Source organism: Mya arenaria, chromosome 3 (genome assembly GCF_026914265.1).
Source record: "Mya arenaria isolate MELC-2E11 chromosome 3, ASM2691426v1".
Taxonomy (NCBI): domain Eukaryota; kingdom Metazoa; phylum Mollusca; class Bivalvia; order Myida; family Myidae; genus Mya; species Mya arenaria.
The window spans coordinates 9,248,279-9,269,226 of record NC_069124.1 but is presented as its reverse complement, the minus strand read 5'-3'; the positions used below and the strand labels follow the sequence as shown (position 1 = coordinate 9,269,226).

Sequence of the window (20,948 nt, the reverse complement as noted above, 5' to 3'; positions counted from 1 at the left end):
AGGTATTGCATATTAATACATTTAAGTCAATATCTTGGCAAATACAGAATGTATTTCAATGGAACTTTAGGCAAGTGTTCTTAACCATCCAACTTGCGTAATTATTCAAAAGAAAAACTCTATCTTGCATATAAAGGAAATTATGACCCTTTTTATTCACCTTAGAAATTCAGATGAAAGTTTTGTATGTAAGCCCACTTAAGATAATATCTCAGCTAATATCTCAGCAACAACTTGAAATATAGCAATGAGACTTGATACAATGGTTCTCAACCATCCAACACACTTTATTAATAGAGTTAGATAACTCGATTTTGCATATAATACAAGTTATGGGCCTTTTTTGGCTTAGAAATTATGGTTAAGGTTTTGCATGTTAGCCTCGATAAGTCAATATTTCAGCAACTACTTGACATATCTCATTGAAACTTTAGAAAATGGCTCCCAACCATACTATTAATTAAGACAGATATCTTTGACTTAGAAATTCTGGTTAAAGTGGTAAGATAATCGAATGCGCTGTCACCGTGACACCTGTCCACAAAAGTCTGGTGTACTAGTGAATAAAGGTTTCCTAATTACTTTCATCCAGTATTTGAAATATCTTTCTTTACATAAAGCTGACAATGGAAATCCTCCAAATTTACCAAAAAATGCCAGGAAAGATGACAATGAAGTTCATACTTCCATTTACAAATTCTTGATAGAAGTTCTGGTATCAGTTTTCAAAAATGCAAAAAATCATCAAAATTGAAGGAGGTAACATTGTAACCCACATTGGTCCTATACGTGACATGAATAGACAGCATTTAAACCAAAGCACCAAGAAATGGGTCTTTTAATCATTAAATGGATTTGTCAATTTTTGTGTTAGGTAAATAAAACAGTTTGTTCATTGAAGTATTGTGATGCACATTGTGTAGGATCTTGACTGGAAAAAAAATGAGATGCTCATTGTGAAGAATCTTGACCGAGTGACATAGAAGTATTTAGATGGACATTGTGTAGAATCTTGACCAGGGATATCGGTGTCATTGAAGTATTGTGATGCACATAGTGTAGAATCTTGACCGGGGATATCGGAGACATTGAGGTATTGTGATGGACATTGTGTAGAATCTTGACCAGGGATATCGGAGACATTGAGGTATTGTGATGGACATTGTGTAGAATCGTGACCAGGGATATCGGAGACATTGAGGTATTGTGATGGACATAGTGTAGAATCTTGACCGGGGATATTGGAGACATTGAGTATTGAGATGCACATTATAATTGTGAAGAATCTTGACCGAGTGACATAGAAGTATTTAGATGGACATTGTGTAGAATCTTGACCAGGGATATCGGTGTCATTGAAGTATTGAGATGCACATTGTGTAGAATCTTGACCAGGGATATCGGTGTCATTGAAGTATTGTGATGCACATTGTGTAGAATCTTGACCAGGGATATCGGTGTCATTGAACTATTGTGATGCACATTGTGTAGAATCTTGACCAGGGATATCGGGACATTGAAGTATTGAGATGGACATAGTGTAGAATCTTGACCAGGGATATCGGTGTCATTGAAGTATTGTGATGCACATTGTGTAGAATCTTGACCAGGGATATCGGTGTCATTGAAGTATTGTGATGCACATTGTGTAGAATCTTGACCAGGGATATCGGTGTCATTGAAGTATTGTGATGCACATTATGTAGAATCTTGACCAGGGGTATTGGAGATATTGAAGTATTGTGATGCACATTGTGTAGAATCTTGACCAGGGATATTGGTGACATTGAAGTATTTAGATGCACATTGTGTAGAATCTTGACCAGGGATATCGGTGACATTGAAGTATTGTGATGCACATTGTGTAGAATCTTGACCAGGGATATCGGTGTCATTGAAGTATTGTGATGGACATTGTGTAGAATCTTGACCAGGGATATCGGTGTCATTGAAGTATTGAGATGCACATTGTGTAGAATCTTGACCAGGGATATCGGTGTTGTTGAAGTATTGTGATGCACATTGTGTAGAATCTTGACCAGGGATATCGGTGTCATTGAAGTATTGAGATGCACATTGTGTAGAATCTTGACCAGGGATATCGGTGTCATTGAAGTATTGTGATGGACATTGTGTAGAATCTTGACCAGGGATATCGGTGTCATTGAAGTATTGAGATGCACATTGTGTAGAATCTTGACCAGGGATATCGGAGACATTGAAGTATTGAGATGCACATTGTGTAGAATCTTGACCAGGGATATCGGTGTCATTGAAGTATTGTGATGCACATTGTGTAGAATCTTGACCAGGGATATCGGTGACATTGAAGTATTGAGATGCACATTGACCAAAAAAGGATGTTTTATCATCATAAGTCGATCATGATAACCGATACTAGTCAGCACTACCTGCTTCTTTTATTCCATTTTTTTCCATAAAGTAGAGTCTTCACATATTTTCAATACCTAGCATTTGGATAAATAACAATGCTACTCATCTATACCGCACGCTAGATAATGAATGTTATCCTTGACAACATGATGCAAAACATGTATATAACAAGCAAATTTGTTGAAGTAGTATCCCCCGACATATTATGCAAAGCAGATGGCATGACAATTATGTGTTGGTGAAATATTCCAATCAAACATGCAATATGGCTGCACAGTGTTGGACTCTTATGAACATTGGATATGAGACATGAATTTGTTTACAACTGTTTGAAATAAAAGAATATCGTATGTAATTTAGATTTGACTAAGTTATCAAGATTTTAACCAGTTTCAAACTAATAAAAGATTTCATCCAGGCCTGATTGGACAAGTAATATTGCAAGCGGCCTCTAGAGTATTGGTTGCAACTGTTTGAAATAAAAGAATATCATATGTATAGTAGCATTTAGATTTGACCTAGTAACCCAGGTGTTGACCCAACATTACAAAGCCTCAAACTAATAAAAAAAATCATTAATGCCAGATTGGACCAGAAATATTGCAAAAATATAACCTATAGAGTGTTCCAAGGTTTTTCCAAGAACCTAGTTTTTGACCTCATGTGACATAGTTTCAAACTAAGTCAAGATATCATCGAGGCAAATTCTGATTAAGTTTCATGAAGAATCGAGTTGATATTTTGCCTCTGTTTTTTACATGTTTTCTTTAAGGGTTGACCTAATGACCTTGTTTTAACTCTATGTGACCCTCTTTTCAAGTCCACAAAGATAACATTAAGGGTATCAATCTGACCACAGTTTGAAAAGTGTTTGACCAGTTAATACTAATAGTTGGTTTCGGACACGATTTTTGAAAGATTTGACCTAATGACCTAGTTTCTAACTAGTCGTTGATTTTAGCAAAGAAAAAATTCTGATTAGTTATATGTTCTTAATGCATTGAGATTTGATCAAGTGACCTAGTTTTGACAACAGATGACCTAGTTTCAAATTAATTCTAGAATTGATCAAGTGAAACAGTTTGATCACGCGTCATGACTACAGGACCAAATATAATGTCTCTATTGTGTTTCAAACATGAATATAACATCTTGATAGTTTTTCTAAAATTTGACCTAGTGACCTAGTTTTTGACAAACATGACCTAGCATCAAATAAATCCAAATAAATCAAAGCGTTGATATACTTTCTGCGAAAGTTGGACCGAATATAACGTATCTAGAGTGTTGAAAAGATTTTCGTAAGATTTGACTTAGCGACTTTCGATTCTGCGGAGGAATAACAAGAACTCGTGTTATGGGTGCAGAAACTATAATTTATTTCCGAGCTGTTCTTCTTGGATTGTTGCCCCTATCGTGCATTGTTTGTATGATTTCAAGTCGATGGTACAAATGACTTAGACAGAAAAGTATAATGTGCAATATAAGAAAAAATGGGTACAGACTTTGACATTCATTTCACTTGGATTCATTTCTTCCTAAAAGTGTGCGGTCTATTTCTAGCATTAATAACAGACATGATTCATCCACTAAAACAAATAAATACATCAATAATTGAAAGCCAGTTAAGCGGTTCTGGAGGTTTCTTTACATAGCATTTGAACAAAAATTTGAATCTCCACAGTATCTGATGGAAGTAAATGAATGAACGCTTCAAGAAGAAAGCTTGAATAATGAAAATCTGAGATTTATCATGTTCATGCTTACAGGTACCACTTTGTATTCATCCCCCCCCCCCCCCCCCCCCTCCTCCATCCCGTCTATGAAGAGGGAGACCTAGGGGAACAGTTGAAGTTTTCCGAGGAATTGGCCCATACCACTCTTCGGCCAGACAATTATTTGGTTGATGTCGCCAAGGCTGGTTGTATTGGTGGAGCTACCCTTGGAAGAGAGAAGTGAGGAGGCAATCCGAGCTGAAGATGGTGGAAATACCAAGACGTGGAAAATACATATGGACAGAGCGGTTAGAAGACGTGGATCTTCCCAGTGGATGTTGGGTATAGAGACTTTCCATGACATTCAGTGTGGAAAATGCCGGGCGCCGACTGGGAATAACCGACAAGTTAGAACGAACGCTGCCCATGCTCTTTGGAGGGCTGCAGAGAGAGCGTCCAGTACATCTATATATTCACATCATTTTACCCACCCCCACCCCCGTCAAAGAAGACGAATAAGGAGTATTGCTTTGCACATATCGGTCGATCAGTCGGTAGACCAAAGCTTGTCCGAGTGTTAACTCAACAGACCTATTATTCTTAAACATTATTTGGGTGTTGGGCGTGAACAAAAGATGACCCCTTTTAATTTTGAGGTCTTCGGCTCAAAGGTCAAGGTCACTATGAATGCAAAAGGTTGTCTGAGTATTTACTCGACAATGCATCGACAGATGGTTCTCAAACTTGACTTGGAGGTTGTGCATGACCAGTAGATGACCCCCATTGGTTTGATTTATTTGGGTCAAATGACAAGGTCACTGTGACATTGAACGCGAAAAGCTTGTCCGAGTGATCAGTCGCCAATGCCTAGACATATGGTACTCAAACTTGACATGGAGACATGGCCTGACCAAAACGGAACTAATTATGATTATTTTGGTTTGACAAGGCCTGCACCCAAGGGCCTCAATTTAGATATCAATGATGGGCGTGATCATTAGATAACACCAAACTGATTTTATGTAATCAGGTCAAAGGTCAAAGACACAGTGACATTGAATGCAAAACTCTTTTACGCGTGCTAACTTGACAATGCTTGCACACATGATCCTCAAACTTGAAAGTTATTAATTCGTGTGTCAAGTAATACCAATATGGATTTTGAGGTCATCAGGTCAAGGTCAGAGTGGCATTGGACACGAAAAGCTTGTCCGAGAGATAACTAGAGCTTTGTCTCGAAGATCTTGTCTAATTTGTAACTTGGCAATGCCTGCACCGGCGGTCCTCAACCTTGCCGTGTATATATGGTGTGGCCACTTGATGATCTCTGCTGAGTTTGGGGTCATAAGATCCAAAGGTCAGGGTCATAATGACAAAACAGTTCCATCCTGGTAAGTAAAACTTCATAATATTTTAGGAAATATGAGTGATAGGTGTGCTTTTGGGATTTGCCTTAAATATTACATATTGTTTTTTTTTTATCATTACTAGTTTCCAATCTCATAATCAAACCATGTCATTTGATTGTGTTTAAAATCATCCCAAACTGTAAGTTATATTTATGGAATAGAGGTCAACAATGATTGTTTGTGACTTGAAAATGTGTACATGGTATCATGATTATTTTGAAAATAAGGTATCGGAACAAACCATTCTTTGTTTCAATACATTCATGATTGGTATAACTTGAAAGGGTATCACTCGCTGATTACTAATATGAGTAATATCATAAATATACGACTTAAAACACACACAACATTATTGATTAAGGTAATGCAGTTAAGGTAAGGTATACGTTGTCTAGTATATTTTTTCCCTTTATTTCAACTAAAATAGGGCATGGATAAGCCAATTTTGCAATCTTTTCACAGTAAAACGTGTTTTTTGCTGTAAAATAATTGTGATATATTCTCTTTCTTCACGCACAACTCTTTCAACTTAAACCACATCGTATGGGCACCAGACATCTTTAATAGACAGAATTGTATCTCAGATATCTCAAGATTATATCCCTGAATATAAAAGAATTGGGAACGGAGCCAACACAACGCATTAAGTAAGTTTCTTTGTAGTATTATGTACAGTGAATACTACGAACGTATCAGGGGAGACCACAGCGTATGAGGTTAAAGAATTAGAAGTATGAGTTTAATGTAACCTTATACTGGAAGCAGTTAACGCCCTTATTTTAAAACTTCCCATTTAACCGGCTAAGGCAAGGTATTTTATCTTACCTACTATCTTGGTCTCAGTGTTATGGTTCTAAATTACTTATAGCTATTACTATATCTCCCAAATTAATTTAGCTCACAGGTGACAGATTTTGTTTTAAGATTTTTTATATGGCAAATCCATCACGTACAAATTGTTAATGTTATGTACGAAAAGTAGGTAGTTATTCCGATCGGGATTCTGGGTTAAAGCATATTGCATCTACACAATTTCATAAAAACAAGACATATTACCAGAAAATGTTATTTTATATTAATTCCGTACACAAAAAATAAATATCCAACGAATAATTATGAGTTTGATGGGTTTTTCTTCATTTCATTCTGTCAAAACATAACAATATATACATGAAGGGCACCTGCAAGGCTGCAACTCACAGTTTTACATCAATCGGAACACTTTGGCCATGGCCGAGTTGTTATGATTGTATTTACAAGGTCTATCTCGAAGCTTGGTCTATCTCGAAGCTTGTCAGAGGTGGCCTGTTTGTCTTTTGCATTTAATGCTTGATTTGTTCAAAATAGCTTGGTAAAATCATGGTAAAATATGAATATAAACCTTTATTATCCATTTCAAACATAAATTACTTCACTTAATACAATTTCAATATTCTTTCAACCCCCCGGTTTTTGCACAAACCCGTTTAGACGTTAGGGGTTGGAAGAATCCTGTATAACACGTCTTTTGTTTTAGACTAGCTCATACATCAACAAAGTTTACTATACAGCACCAAGTAGTGCTATGCATGGGATTAGACTTTTAGCCAGGTTTTAATAAGGGGAGACGCAGACACCTGAGGTTGATCTTCCTGTACAAGGTGGCGGAAGGGCACGTACCAGCCATTGACATTGACCAATTTCGTAAAACTCAAAAGACCTAAAAGAACTACAAGGGCTAAAAAATGTACGTTATTACAAACATTGTTAAGAACTTTGTGAACAACAACATCAGGTGCTTTGTGGCTATTCATGCTAAAAGTGAAATTTATAAAAGCTCATTCTTTGTGGAGAGCTATTGACTGGAACAAACTTAGGGACAATAAAGTTTCAGTGAATTCTTTTAATTGTCATTAACAAAAAGTGATTAAGAACACTCCTTCCCAGTGGTGTTAAAGCCAGTATTCTACCATGTTTCATTCAGATTCAGAAGGGCAGGGTGCATCGGAAAAGAGACAGGGTGCTAAGGGAGAAAAGGGCACATTGTATCAGGCTGTGAAGAACTTGAACATTATAAGTTTCATTGAAAATGTTTGGAATTCTGCTTAATTGAATTATAAATCTTAGATTATTTTACAGAAATTATGTTGCCACAAGGAAGGATGAATGTAATGTGGAGGCTGGCACGAAGTTGCAGCACTATAAGCAGCAGGGTAGCTGGGTTCCCGGCCATTTCACAGCCTCTCAACTATCTGGCTGGTGCCCGTGTTGAACCCTCTGACTCTTCTGCTCAGTTTAATCTGCAGTATCCCGCTACCGGTTGGTTAAATAAGTTATCATTACAAATATTTCTCTTGAATTTAATTCCGTGTTTGAATTAATCCTGTACTTCTATGCATGAACAATTATACCAAGTTTGTGCAGTTGAAACTCATATTAGGAGTCATTCATATCAAGCAAACTAGTTTTGACTGTATGTGTGAATAATAATTTTTTCTTGATGGCTTCATTTCCCGTGTTTATGTCATTGTAGTGCTCTAGAATAATGTTAGTACCAAATATTTTGAATTTTATTTGATATGTTTTTATTCATACAGGTGAGGTCCTAAAGACTGTGGGATGCAGTGGATCTGATGATGTTCATCGTGCAGTGTCCAAGGCTCGACAGGCACAGACGGGCTGGGCAAGAATGTCCGGATTCCAGAGAGGTCAAGTCTTGAAACGAGCAGCGGATATTGTCAGGGTGAGAATAAACCAAATGACTTCTGAACTAGAAAAAAATCTGGCTGAAAGATCATTACGATACACAAAAAAATCCTTGATATCAACACTTTTAATTGAGTGTTAACAAAGTGCATATTGGAATGATAAATTTAATAATGTACTAACTTGTTTCACCATCAAATTCGAATAAGATAAGTAAAAAACAAATCAAATGCTTTAAACTATTTTTTAGTTTAGAACTCCATTCAATATGTGTTTTTCAGTGTTTATTGTTCCATTATCCCCTGTTTGATCTAGTCATTTATAACATTGTCTGAAAACTTTAAAAAACACATCAGACGGGTTAAATGATAAAAAAAAACAGCTATTAGAAAATAAACATGAATCTCTGCCAGCAACAGGATTGAATCCCAGGTGCTCTAGGTCTGCAGCCAGGGATCACTACTAGAGACAGATAAATTCTGAAGTGTTTTATATATCACATATAAATGCAATTTAAAACTTGGCATTATTTGTAAACATTGTTTCAAAAGTTGCCAATATTTGAAAGTTTGTTGTTGTTTTTTTCAGGAAGTTTGAGCAAACTTTAATACAAAGCTTTCATTTTTGTTGACAGTTTTAGCTTTCAGTTAGTTGGGCAACAAGAAGCTTCCAAGAGACCTTATTAAAGCTGCAATTTAATTCTTTACTCGTAAATATAAACAAATATATTGGCCAGAATTGAGACCTGCTTTAACAGGGAACATGTCTTGTTTACTTCTAGAGTCGTATGGAAGAGCTAGCTCAGCTGGAAACTCTGGACACCGGAAAACCCATCTGGGAGGCGAGGTTTGACATACAGGGCTGTGCCGACACCATTGAATACTATGGGGGTCTCGCTTCTACTGTGACTGGTACAGTGTAAATGTAGAAAAAAGAGTGTGCTTGTTTCCCTAATAGGTGAATGCTGAGGTTGAAAATTCAGATTTATTCAGTGTAAATTTGCATCAAATAGTTGCTCATACTAGTTATGTCTAGTGTTTACTTAGATATGTGTCAAATTCAAGCCATTACTCTTCACACAATTTTTAAATAAAACTATATGTAGTAACAAAATACCATGGTCATCTTATTAAAAGTATCTTTGTAAGTCAACCAGTGGTTCAATGGAAATTTTTCAAACAATTGAACGTGGAATTTTACATAAATTACCATTTATTTTAATAATGTGTTCAGGTACTTACATACCTACAGCATATACAAATAAATATGCAAACAATGAACATAAACATTTTCATCGAATCAGTTAATTCCAATTTGAATATTTAAATTAACAAAATACAGAAGTACATCAACGTTATATTATATTATTCAAGTAACAAGCGTAACACTCACAAACTGTTTTCATAAGGGAATATGTCTTAAATATTTTGAACTTTCTTTGAGTAACATGTATACAAACTTCATACTTGATCATTTGTCAATCTCTACCATTTCGATTTATGTTCCGTTATCAGAATTCATATCATTTATCATTTGACTTAACATTTCAGGAGACTTCCTACCCCTATCAGATGGGAACTTCTCCTACACGATACGAGAACCACTGGGTGTGGTAGGAGGTATAGGGGCATGGAATTACCCGTTCCAGATGGCCTCTTGGAAGTCTTCCCCCGCCCTGGCGTGCGGCAATACATTTGTGTTCAAACCATCTCAGTTTACCCCACTCACGGCAGTAGTGCTTGGGGAGATTTATAAAGAGGCAGGACTGCCTGATGGATGCTATAACATTATACAGGTAATTCTTCCCTCCAAGCATGTCCAAGCCAAGCAATAATAGTTTTGTGTTAAAACTGACTTTTCTCTGCTGAAATGTTCTCCTGCCATTGTGCTTAGGGAGAATTACCAAGTAGCTGGACTGCATGATGCTACGGTTTTATACAGGTTTGACTCGACAACGATTTGTCTATGTTTCTGTGGCTTTCATTCACAATTAACTATTAATTTACTTATTAACACAACGCTAAATTTATAAAATGATCTCTAGAGAAGTTCTTGAAATTTTTAGTTTTTATAAAAAATAAACAACACAGTGCTACATATAGGTTTTACTCATATGTTCTCAAGGGAGAGGCTGAAACTGGTCAGTTGCTTTGTAACCATCCAGATGTGGACAAGATGAGCTTTACTGGCAGTGTTCCTGTGGGGTCAAAAATCATGGAGGCTTGTGCAAAGGTTGGTTTTTATTGAGTTCATTCGAATGAATTGGATTTTTTAGTTGATAGCATTAAACCATTGTGAAGGTTTGATGGAAAGTTCGCAAGTTTTTAGTTCATATGTATCAGTAAAACTTACTAAAATAAAGTTTTAATTCCTCTTTTTCATGCATATCCCCTGTATTTTAGCAGAGTATGTTATTGAAATACATGTAGAAACTTAAATATACTGCTTAATGTGCATGAATTGTTTAGAATATACTCTTATAGATGCTTAAACAAATTATTTTCAAACTGGAGTTTCTCATTGAGTTTTCATTTTGGTTTCTTTACCTAGAGCATTAAAAATTATATGGCAGTTTGTTCAACTTACATTTATTGGTACATGTTTCTACATTATAATGTTACCTCAACTGCAACATTCATTGAACTAACTGTTTTACATGAAATTCAATTCACTGGAATTTTGTGTTATTGTCTGCGTCACTGTTATAATATCATATTATCCAGGATATCAAACATGTGACACTGGAGCTTGGTGGAAAATCTCCCCTGATCGTGTTCGCAGACAGCCATATGGACAATGCAGTTGGAGGAGCCATGCTAGCCAACTTTCTTACCCAAGGACAGGTCAGTATCTGGAGTGAGTTAGTGGTAGAGGGAAAGGGGTGATGGGGTGGTTTGGAATGAGGAAGGGGATAGGGAGGATTGTGGCTTACTTAGAGACATGTCAGTGCTTGTTTTCGTGAGTCAGGGTGGAACATATTATGCTTGGGCTTCATGGCAAATCCCCTGGTGTAGGCAGACAGCCATATGGGCAATACTGTTTCCAAAGCTATGACTCAAGGACGGGTATGTGTCTGATTTGTAATCAATCAAGTCAGTCAAATGTGAGAGATGTATGAATAACAGAGCCAATGCTTGCAAACTGTCATTGAAGGTGAGGGGGTAGGGGAGGAGCAAGCTGCACTGTAAGATGATTGGTCTTTCCTACTTCACAGACAGCTAGAAAATGGTTGAATCGTTGAGCAATTAATAGATGATAGGTCTAACCTACTTGTGTTCACTTACATTTAAAAAGTGGTTAAAATTGTTGAGCATTATTTGACAGATAATCGCTCCTTGTGTTTTCAGACAGCTAGAAACTAGTTAAAATTGTAAAGCATAAGATAATAGGTGTTCGCTACCTGTGTCTACTGACAGCTACAGAGTGGTTATTGGTAAATTTATTAGGACACTGAGTATTTAAATGAACCTTGTTTAAAGCCAACTTGTTCTAATGTGATTGTTCAAATGAGATAGATTGTAAGAAACTTAAAGTAAAATTTATTTCAGAAACACAGTATTCTATGATTTTTTAGCAATGTGTATAAAATTCTACCATATTTGTTTTAAACCAGTTTGTTACATTGAATTGTGCAGATCAGTTATGTTTTAACAACTTCAGATAGTAAACAGTTCAAAAAAATGTGTGTCTTTTTCTACAGGTTTGTTCCAATGGTACAAGGGTGTTTGTTCAGAGATCCATACATGATGAGTTCCTAGAGAAACTTGTATCCCGGACCAAGAAAATGAAGATCGGCGATCCATTTGCTGAGGACACGACTGTTGGTGCTACCATCTCGCGTCAACAAGCAGACAAGGTGTTGCATTATGTCCAGGCAGCAAGACACGAGGTGGGTAGAATGTTGGTTATTTGTGGGTACAGCAGTTGTTGTTTGTGGGTACAGCAGTGGTTATTTGTGGGTACAGCAGTTGTCATTTGTGGGTACAGCAGTGGTTATTTGTGGGTACAGCAGTGTTTATTTGTGGGTAGAGCAGTGGTTATTTGTGGGTAGAGCAGTTGTTATTTGTGGGTACAGCAGTGGTTATTTGTGGGTACAGCAGTGGTTATTTGTGGGTAGAGCAGTGGTTATTTGTGGGTAGAGCAGTTGTTATTTGTGGGTAGAGCAGTGGTTCATTGGATTTTAGTCTTGTGAAATGATCTTAGTGCAATATTGTTGTATTTTGATTTACATTTGTAATGCCTTACCCCAAGTTACAAACACATTTGAGGAAACAAAATTGATTTGTTGCCATCTGTGACATCGCTACAGAATTACGGTTTGTGAAGTTAGGACTAAATCTCTTACTGAAATGGGCCCCAGAACAGACTGGAACATTTGAAAGTAATTTATTTATTTATATATGATAACAATGTTTGTATTAAATTCATTCCAATGGAAAGACGCTTTAAAACATATCCAAAATGATTTTATATGATGACAGCAGTCTATGTTTGATTGAGGCTGCTCATTGAAAGCTATAATATGTGTACAAGGACTAAGGAAGAACCTTATTGGCCATAAGTTGTAGTAGATCATTAGGAGTGATGAGAATGCCTAGAAAACATGTAAATCAAACCGTTCTGAGTGTTAATGGCTCATTTTGATGTGTTCTTTATTCCAGGGGGCGAAGGTGGAGTGTGGGGGTGAGGAAGTGACCCCTGAACCCAGGTTTGCTGGTACGTGCAAATATTTTTTATAACATTTTTCCATTCCAATGGCAAAATCAGTTTAAAATTATGTGAGTTATTGTAATGTTATTTAAGATAATTAGATGATTATATTGATTCCAACTTCTTACATATATTATGAAACAAAAACATGTAGACAGATTTGCTTAAGATCATAGAATCACTGTCAGGGATAAATCAACCTTTCTTGATCAAATCCAATTTCGTACATGTAATGTTTCATCAATATAGAAAATATTACCTTATGATTAATAGGTGGTCAGTTTCTGTCGCCATGTGTGTTGTCTGGTTGCCAAGACAACATGCAAGTGGTACGAGATGAAGTATTTGGCTCCATATTGTCTCTGCTCGTGTTCGATGAGGAAGAAGAGGTTCTGGCTCGTGCAAATGACACAGAGTTTGGGCTGGCGGGAGGCTTGTTCACAAAGTAAGATTGTTAACTCACTTTTATTTGTCTTTATAAGGCAGCTCTTAAAGGGACTCACTCATGGTTTGTAAAATGCACTGTTTTTTAATTACAAAATAAAGTGTGACAAATCATGAGGAGCATTAAAACTAACATACGAAAAGCTGGAACCCTTCAGCAAATGTTGGTATTTGCTCAAATATTGTCTTTGAAGACCACAATTTTCATTACCTTTACTAACGGATTTCAGCGATTTCATTGTTGTGTGATTGGTTGATTGACACTATCACTTGATGTTATCAATGTATTATTAAATCATTAAAATATCCAAAACTCTTTTTTATTTCCTGTAGGGATAGTGGTTTAAGCATTTATTTTCTTGACTTGACTGGCGGCAGTTCGCACCCCTCTAAAATAAAAATACATTTTTATGCTATAATTGTATTTTTTCTGCAATATCATAGTGTGATATGTGATAACCTAAGTGTTTATAGATGCAAAACCGGCAAAACTTATTTAAAGAGTAAAAATGTGAGCAAATTCTTTAAAAAAATAATAAAAATGTTTGCTGTGTATAGGACGCACTTTTTACACTGGCATTCAATGTAAAAAAAATCCTGCATCCTATCTATAGTATTAGACTTCTGACATATTTTCGTAGTCCATTTCTAGCTGTATTTCCTTTTATAGAGAAATAAATGGGAAAAAATACTTGTTTATATACATAAAACATTTTATTTGGAATACTAAATATAGCTTCATTTTCATCTAATAGCAATACAATGTACAGTCGAACCCTGTTGACTGGAACTCGCTTGGCTCGAATTCCTCGTTGGCTTAAACTGAATGTTAAGGACCGATTTCTTTGAACTGAACGTAAACCTACCCGCTTAGCTCGAATTTTCCAAGGCTCGAGGTATTTAAGCTGGTCCCTTGAAGTCCGAGCCATCATGGTTCGAATGTATCTATTATTATTGCTATTACAATTTGTATGATAAGTGGTTTATGTCGTATTACAGAAAGCCAGGTACATATATATTATGATTGTTTTTTCAGTGACTTAAAAAGAGCTCACAGAGTGATCAGCAAGTTGAAGGCAGGGTCGTTGTACTTAAACAACTACAATATCTACCCAGTCGGGGTACCGTTTGGGGGATACAAGAAATCAGGCATAGGGCGAGAAAACGGACCAGAGGCGATTGAATATTACACCCAAGTCAAGTCTGTCTATGTTGAAATGAATGATGTAGAAGCTCCATTTTAGCGGTTATGGAATTTGCCTATTCTTTTCTGGGTTCCTTGTGCTATATATAGAACACATGTGTTAAAATGATCATTCGAGATTTTACAAGTTTTTATCTGAAATATGCTTCAAGTTTAAGACCTATTTTTCACTCAATTATTAAAAAGTTTAAATAAAATTAATAATTTTCATTAAAATTATAATTGAACAGACCATTTTGACAACCTTCAGTACCAATAGTGATATTGTTTTATATGCTTTTTTTGATAAAACAGACCATCTTTGTGGAATTTTATAAAGTGTGTATTTGTAATAATGAGAAATTGACCAACCCCATCTTAAACTTTTAGACCCATGGGGTCTGCCAATTTTTTATGTTTCTGTTTTGTTACAGGTTTAAGTGGGGTGGGGGTGGGGGGGGGGGGGGTGAGGTGGAGATACATGTATTATATTGAGATATTTGTGAATGTGTTATTAGGAAATATTTTGTATGAAGTGCAATCATCTATATTAGGTACATATTACAAGTTTGAGTCAGATGTCTGTATGATAGCGCTAGTTTAGACAATCATCTGTGATATAAGCATGGTTTTACATGTTGTTATGCATGTGTGATCACACATTCTGCCAAGAAAAAAACATTTGGCTGTTGTCATAGCCTTGGAGTTGTTGTCAATTCTTTGAACTCAGTGTGGCCATAACTCAAAATAAGATCAAGATATTCAAATTAAACCGGGTACATGTGAACGTTGCAATGTTCATAACAATAGATATTTAATAATTCTGAAAGAGTTATGGTCATGAAAAACTTATAACATAATGATTGTCCAAGATATTCAGTGAGACTTTTAACACAGATAACTAGTGATACTATGCTTGTGTAGGAAGGTCTATAACGTGGTCTTTGTTAATGTTTTTGCCTAGTTACGCTCGCTATTAGTTTGAAAAAGTCATGCATATACTTAATCTTTGCTATATAAACTAAAATAAATAATTGTTGAAGTTACTCACATGAAACTGATATGCATTATACTGACACCATGCACATGTGTAATACACCCAATATTTCTGACTTTATAATAATAAATTGTACATTTATGCCCATTTTTTATTAAAAAACAGATGGGAATTGTAATTCAATTCAATGTACTCTTGTTTATTTTATCCTTACCAAAGAATATTTTATTCAGACATTATATATGAGGTCAAAGATGTACATATTCCACGTCAAGCTGATACATTTATATGATTCATAAACAAATACATACATGTACAATGTAATATGATAAATTACTGCATAATATTTGGTAATGTAATGAAGTAGATGGATTTATATGTATTCCTTTTTTGTTCAGTTAATTTAGTAAGGATTTATTCATCATTTCATAAAAATAAGGAGGTATAATGATATATCACTGGTTTAAATGTATCCATGAATAAGTATTGTTGTTTTTGTTTTGTGAATTGATAAAGGAAACAACTCAAATCCGGTGTTTTTCTTTTCCGTTTCGAGCCAAGTGTCAGAAGTGTTAAATAACAAGCACACCAACAAGAACTCGCTCTAAGTACACTAGTCTGAATTACAAGTGGCTTTGAGGAAAGTAATTACTAAATGTAGATGTTATGTATTGGTCCCAAGTTCATCAGCATCATACAGCCATAACACATCGCCATTTAGACGTCATTGAAAGTGTGTTTTTTTCTAAATATTAATTGTTAACACTCAGCATATTTGTTTGGTGTACGAAGTGTATTATATGCATTTTACTAGCGTAGAGAAATAAAAGGAGATATAGTTATATACTTGGCAATACTGCGACCTAAAACCTACACATAGTTATATATTCCGCAATACTGCAACCTAGAACATAGATATAGTTTTTTATCTCGGCAATACTGTGACTGAGAACATAGATGTAGTTTTATACTCGGCAATACTGCGAGCTAGAACATAATAGTTGTATACTCGGCAATACTGCGACCTAGAACATAATAGTTATATACTCGACAATACTGCGACCTCGAACATAGATATAGTTAAATACTCGGCAATACTGCAACCTAGAACATATAGGTGTATACTCGGCAATACTGCGACCTAAAACATAATAGTTATATACTCGGCAATACTGCGACCTAGAACATAATAGTTATATACTCGACAACACTGCGACCTCGAACATAAATATAGTTAAATACTCGGCAATACTGCAACCTAGAACATATAGGTGTATACTCGGCAACACTGCGACCTCGAACATATAGTTAAATACTCGGCAATACTGCAACCTAGAACATATAGGTGTATACTCGGCAACACTGTGGTCTCGAACATAGCTATTATTATATACTCGGCAATACTGCGACCTAGAATATAATAGTTATATACTCGGCAATACTGCAATCTATAACATATAGGTGTATACTCGGCAATACTGCAATCTATAACATATAGGTGTATACTCGGCAATACTGCAACCTAGAACATATAGGTGTATACTCGGCAATACTGCAATCTATAACATATAGGTGTATACTCGGCAATACTACAACCTAGAACATATAGGTGTATACTCGGCAATACTGCAGTCTATAACATATAGGTGTATACTCGGCAATACTGCAATCTATAACATATAGGTGTATACTCGGCAATACTGCAATCTATAACATATAGTTGTATACTCGGCAATACTGCAATCTATAACATATAGGTGTATACTCGGCAACACTGCAATCTAGAACATATAGGTGTATACTCGGCAATATTGCAATCTAGAACATATAGGTGTATACTCGGCAATACTGCAACCTAGAACAAATAGGTGTATACTCGGCAATACTGCAACCTAGAACATATAGTTGTATTCTCGGCAACACTGCAATCTAGAACATATAGGTGTATACTCGGCAATACTGCAATCTAGAACATATAGGTGTATACTCGGCAATACTGCAACCTAGAACAAATAGGTGTATACTCGGCAATACTGCAACCTAGAACATATAGTTGTATTCTCGGCAACACTGCGACCTAGAACATAGATATACGTAGTTATATACTCGGAATTACTGTGACCTCGAACATAGCTATTATTATATACTCGGCAACATTGTGACCTCGAACATAGATATAGTTATATACTTGGCAACACTTTGATCTCGAACATAGCTTTAGTTATATACTCGTAAACACTGTTACATAGAACATAGATATAGTTATATACTCGGCAATACTGCGACCTAGAACATAGATGAAATACTGCAACGTAGAACACAGATATACTAGTAGTTCGGCATTCTTATTTTTCAAACATGTTTATGAAATTTCGATGAAAATCGAATATTGAGCAAAGTGGCCTTACCATCCACTTTGAGTATTTTTAACAATTACTGCCAGTTTTTCATCTGTTTCTTATCCGATCTAGGTTTATACTACAATAGCCAACGGTAAAATGAATATGGATATAATCCGTTCAGTCATAAACACTCGATGAATGAATATTGTTGTAATATATCCTAACGCTACTGCACTGTAAGAGCCTACTGGCTACCGTTCTAACATTAGAACTTAACTAATGAATGGACGTAAAGAAAACGCCCTTATTATCACCAATTTTGAATACGAAATCGCTTGTTTGTGTTCTGACGGAAATGCATGAACTTTGACTTTTTGTAATTTATTAAAACCCTCCAGCGCTTATACCAGCTATGTACAGTGTGCAGCATCGTAGTTTGTAGTGTTTTTTCTGACGTGTTACTCACGAGCGCTATATCGTCCGCATACATTTACATAGAGAGTTTGTTATCAGCCACTTGTATTCCGAGGTCAAGGTCATCACCTCCTGAACAAGGTCTTTGTGAACACGGCGAACAGTGTTGGCGACAAAATACACCCCTGTTTCCCGCCAGTGACACAATCGAACGGTCTGTTAATTGATCGTTGATACATATGGTTGACATTAAAATTGCGAATAATTATATATTCTTAATTAAGTTACATAAACAACGGCGGAGGTCAATATCTATTATAAACACATGTAAACACCTGTGTATTGTACTTAATGATGCTATTCTGTGTGAATACATGATCTTCACAGGACCGATCACGACGGAAGCCATTTTGTTCATCAGCAATATCATAGTGTGATATGTGATAACCTAAGTGTTTATAGATGCAAAACCGGCAAAACTTATTTAAAGTGTAAAAATGTGAGCAAATTCTTTAAAAAAATAATAAAAATGTTTGCTGTGTATAGGACGCACTTTTTACACTGGCATTCAATGTAAAAAAAATCCTGCATCCTATCTATAGTATTAGACTTCTGACATATTTTCGTAGTCCATTTCTAGCTGTATTTCCTTTTATAGAGAAATAAATGGGAAAAAATACTTGTTTATATACATAAAACATTTTATTTGGAATACTAAATATAGCTTCATTTTCATCTAATAGCAATACAATGTACAGTCGAACCCTGTTGACTGGAACTCGCTTGGCTCGAATTCCTCGTTGGCTTAAACTGAATGTTAAGGACCGATTTCTTTGAACTGAACGTAAACCTACCCGCTTAGCTCGAATTTTCCAAGGCTCGAGGTATTTAAGCTGGTCCCTTGAAGTCCGAGCCATCATGGTTCGAATGTATCTATTATTATTGCTATTACAATTTGTATGATAAGTGGTTTATGTCGTATTACAGAAAGCCAGGTACATATATATTATGATTGTTTTTTCAGTGACTTAAAAAGAGCTCACAGAGTGATCAGCAAGTTGAAGGCAGGGTCGTTGTACTTAAACAACTACAATATCTACCCAGTCGGGGTACCATTTGGGGGATACAAGAAATCAGGCATAGGGCGAGAAAACGGACCAGAGGCGATTGAATATTACACCCAAGTCAAGTCTGTCTATGTTGAAATGAATGATGTAGAAGCTCCATTTTAGCGGTTATGGAATTTGCCTATTCTTTTCTGGGTTCCTTGTGCTATATATAGAACACATGTGTTAAAATGATCATTCGAGATTTTACAAGTTTTTATCTGAAATATGCTTCAAGTTTAAGACCTATTTTTCACTAAATTATTAAAAAGTTTAAATAAAATTAATAATTTTCATTAAAATTATAATTGAACAGACCATTTTGACAACCTTCAGTACCAATAGTGATATTGTTTTATATGCTTTTTTTGATAAAACAGACCATCTTTGTGGAATTTTATAAAGTGTGTATTTGTAATAATGAGAAATTGACCAACCCCATCTTAAACTTTTAGACCCATGGGGTCTGCCAATTTTTTATGTTTCTGTTTTGTTACAGGTTTAAGTGGGGTGGGGGTGGGGGGGGGGGGTGAGGTGGAGATACATGTATTATATTGAGATATTTGTGAATGTGTTATTAGGAAATATTTTGTATGAAGTGCAATCATCTATATTAGGTACATATTACAAGTTTGAGTCAGATGTCTGTATGATAGCGCTAGTTTAGACAATCATCTGTGATATAAGCATGGTTTTACATGTTGTTATGCATGTGTGATCACACATTCTGCCAAGAAAAAAACATTTGGCTGTTGTCATAGCCTTGGAGTTGTTGTCAATTCTTTGAACTCAGTGTGGCCATAACTCAAAATAAGATCAAGATATTCAAATTAAACCGGGTACATGTGAACGTTGCAATGTTCATAACAATAGATATTTAATAATTCTGAAAGAGTTATGGTCATGAAAAACTTATAACATAATGATTGTCCAAGATATTCAGTGAGACTTTTAACACAGATAACTAGTGATACTATGCTTGTGTAGGAAGGTCTATAACGTGGTCTTTGTTAATGTTTTTGCCTAGTTACGCTCGCTATTAGTTTGAAAAAGTCATGCATATACTTAATCTTTGCTATATAAACTAAAATAAATAATTGTTGAAGTTACTCACATGAAACTGATATGCATTATACTGACACCATGCACATGTGTAATACACCCAATATTTCTGACTTTATAATAATAAATTGTACATTTATGCCCATTTTTTATTAAAAAACAGATGGGAATTGTAATTCAATTCAATGTACTCTTGTTTATTTTATCCTTACCAAAGAATATTTTATTCAGACATTATATATGAGGTCAAAGATGTACATATTCCACGTCAAGCTGATACATTTATATGATTCATAAACAAATACATACATGTACAATGTAATATGATAAATTACTGCATAATATTTGGTAATGTAATGAAGTAGATGGATTTATATGTATTCCTTTTTTGTTCAGTTAATTTAGTAAGGATTTATTCATCATTTCATAAAAATAAGGAGGTATAATGATATATCACTGGTTTAAATGTATCCATGAATAAGTATTG

General features: G+C 35.5%; 1 protein-coding gene across 3 annotated transcripts; it reads left to right on the top strand.

Moving 5' to 3' along the window:
• Positions 1-6,279: 6,279 nt before the first annotated feature.
• On the top strand, positions 6,280-14,975 carry LOC128228880 (4-trimethylaminobutyraldehyde dehydrogenase-like). 3 transcript variants are annotated; one of them, XM_052940421.1, is made up of 11 exons: positions 6,280-6,329; positions 7,637-7,816; positions 8,095-8,240; positions 8,985-9,114; positions 9,754-9,998; positions 10,328-10,435; positions 10,927-11,046; positions 11,904-12,092; positions 12,865-12,919; positions 13,187-13,358; positions 14,394-14,975. In XM_052940421.1, exons 2-11 carry the CDS (start codon positions 7,642-7,644, stop codon positions 14,599-14,601), a joined length of 1,548 nt encoding a protein of 515 aa, XP_052796381.1. In that variant the 5' UTR covers positions 6,280-6,329; positions 7,637-7,641; the 3' UTR covers positions 14,602-14,975. The 3 variants fall into 3 exon arrangements, with proteins under 3 accessions (XP_052796381.1, XP_052796380.1, XP_052796379.1); XM_052940420.1 differs by having other exon boundaries at positions 6,302-6,422; XM_052940419.1 differs by lacking the exon at positions 6,280-6,329 and adding an exon at positions 7,028-7,244.
• The last annotated feature ends 5,973 nt before the right edge of the window (positions 14,976-20,948 follow it).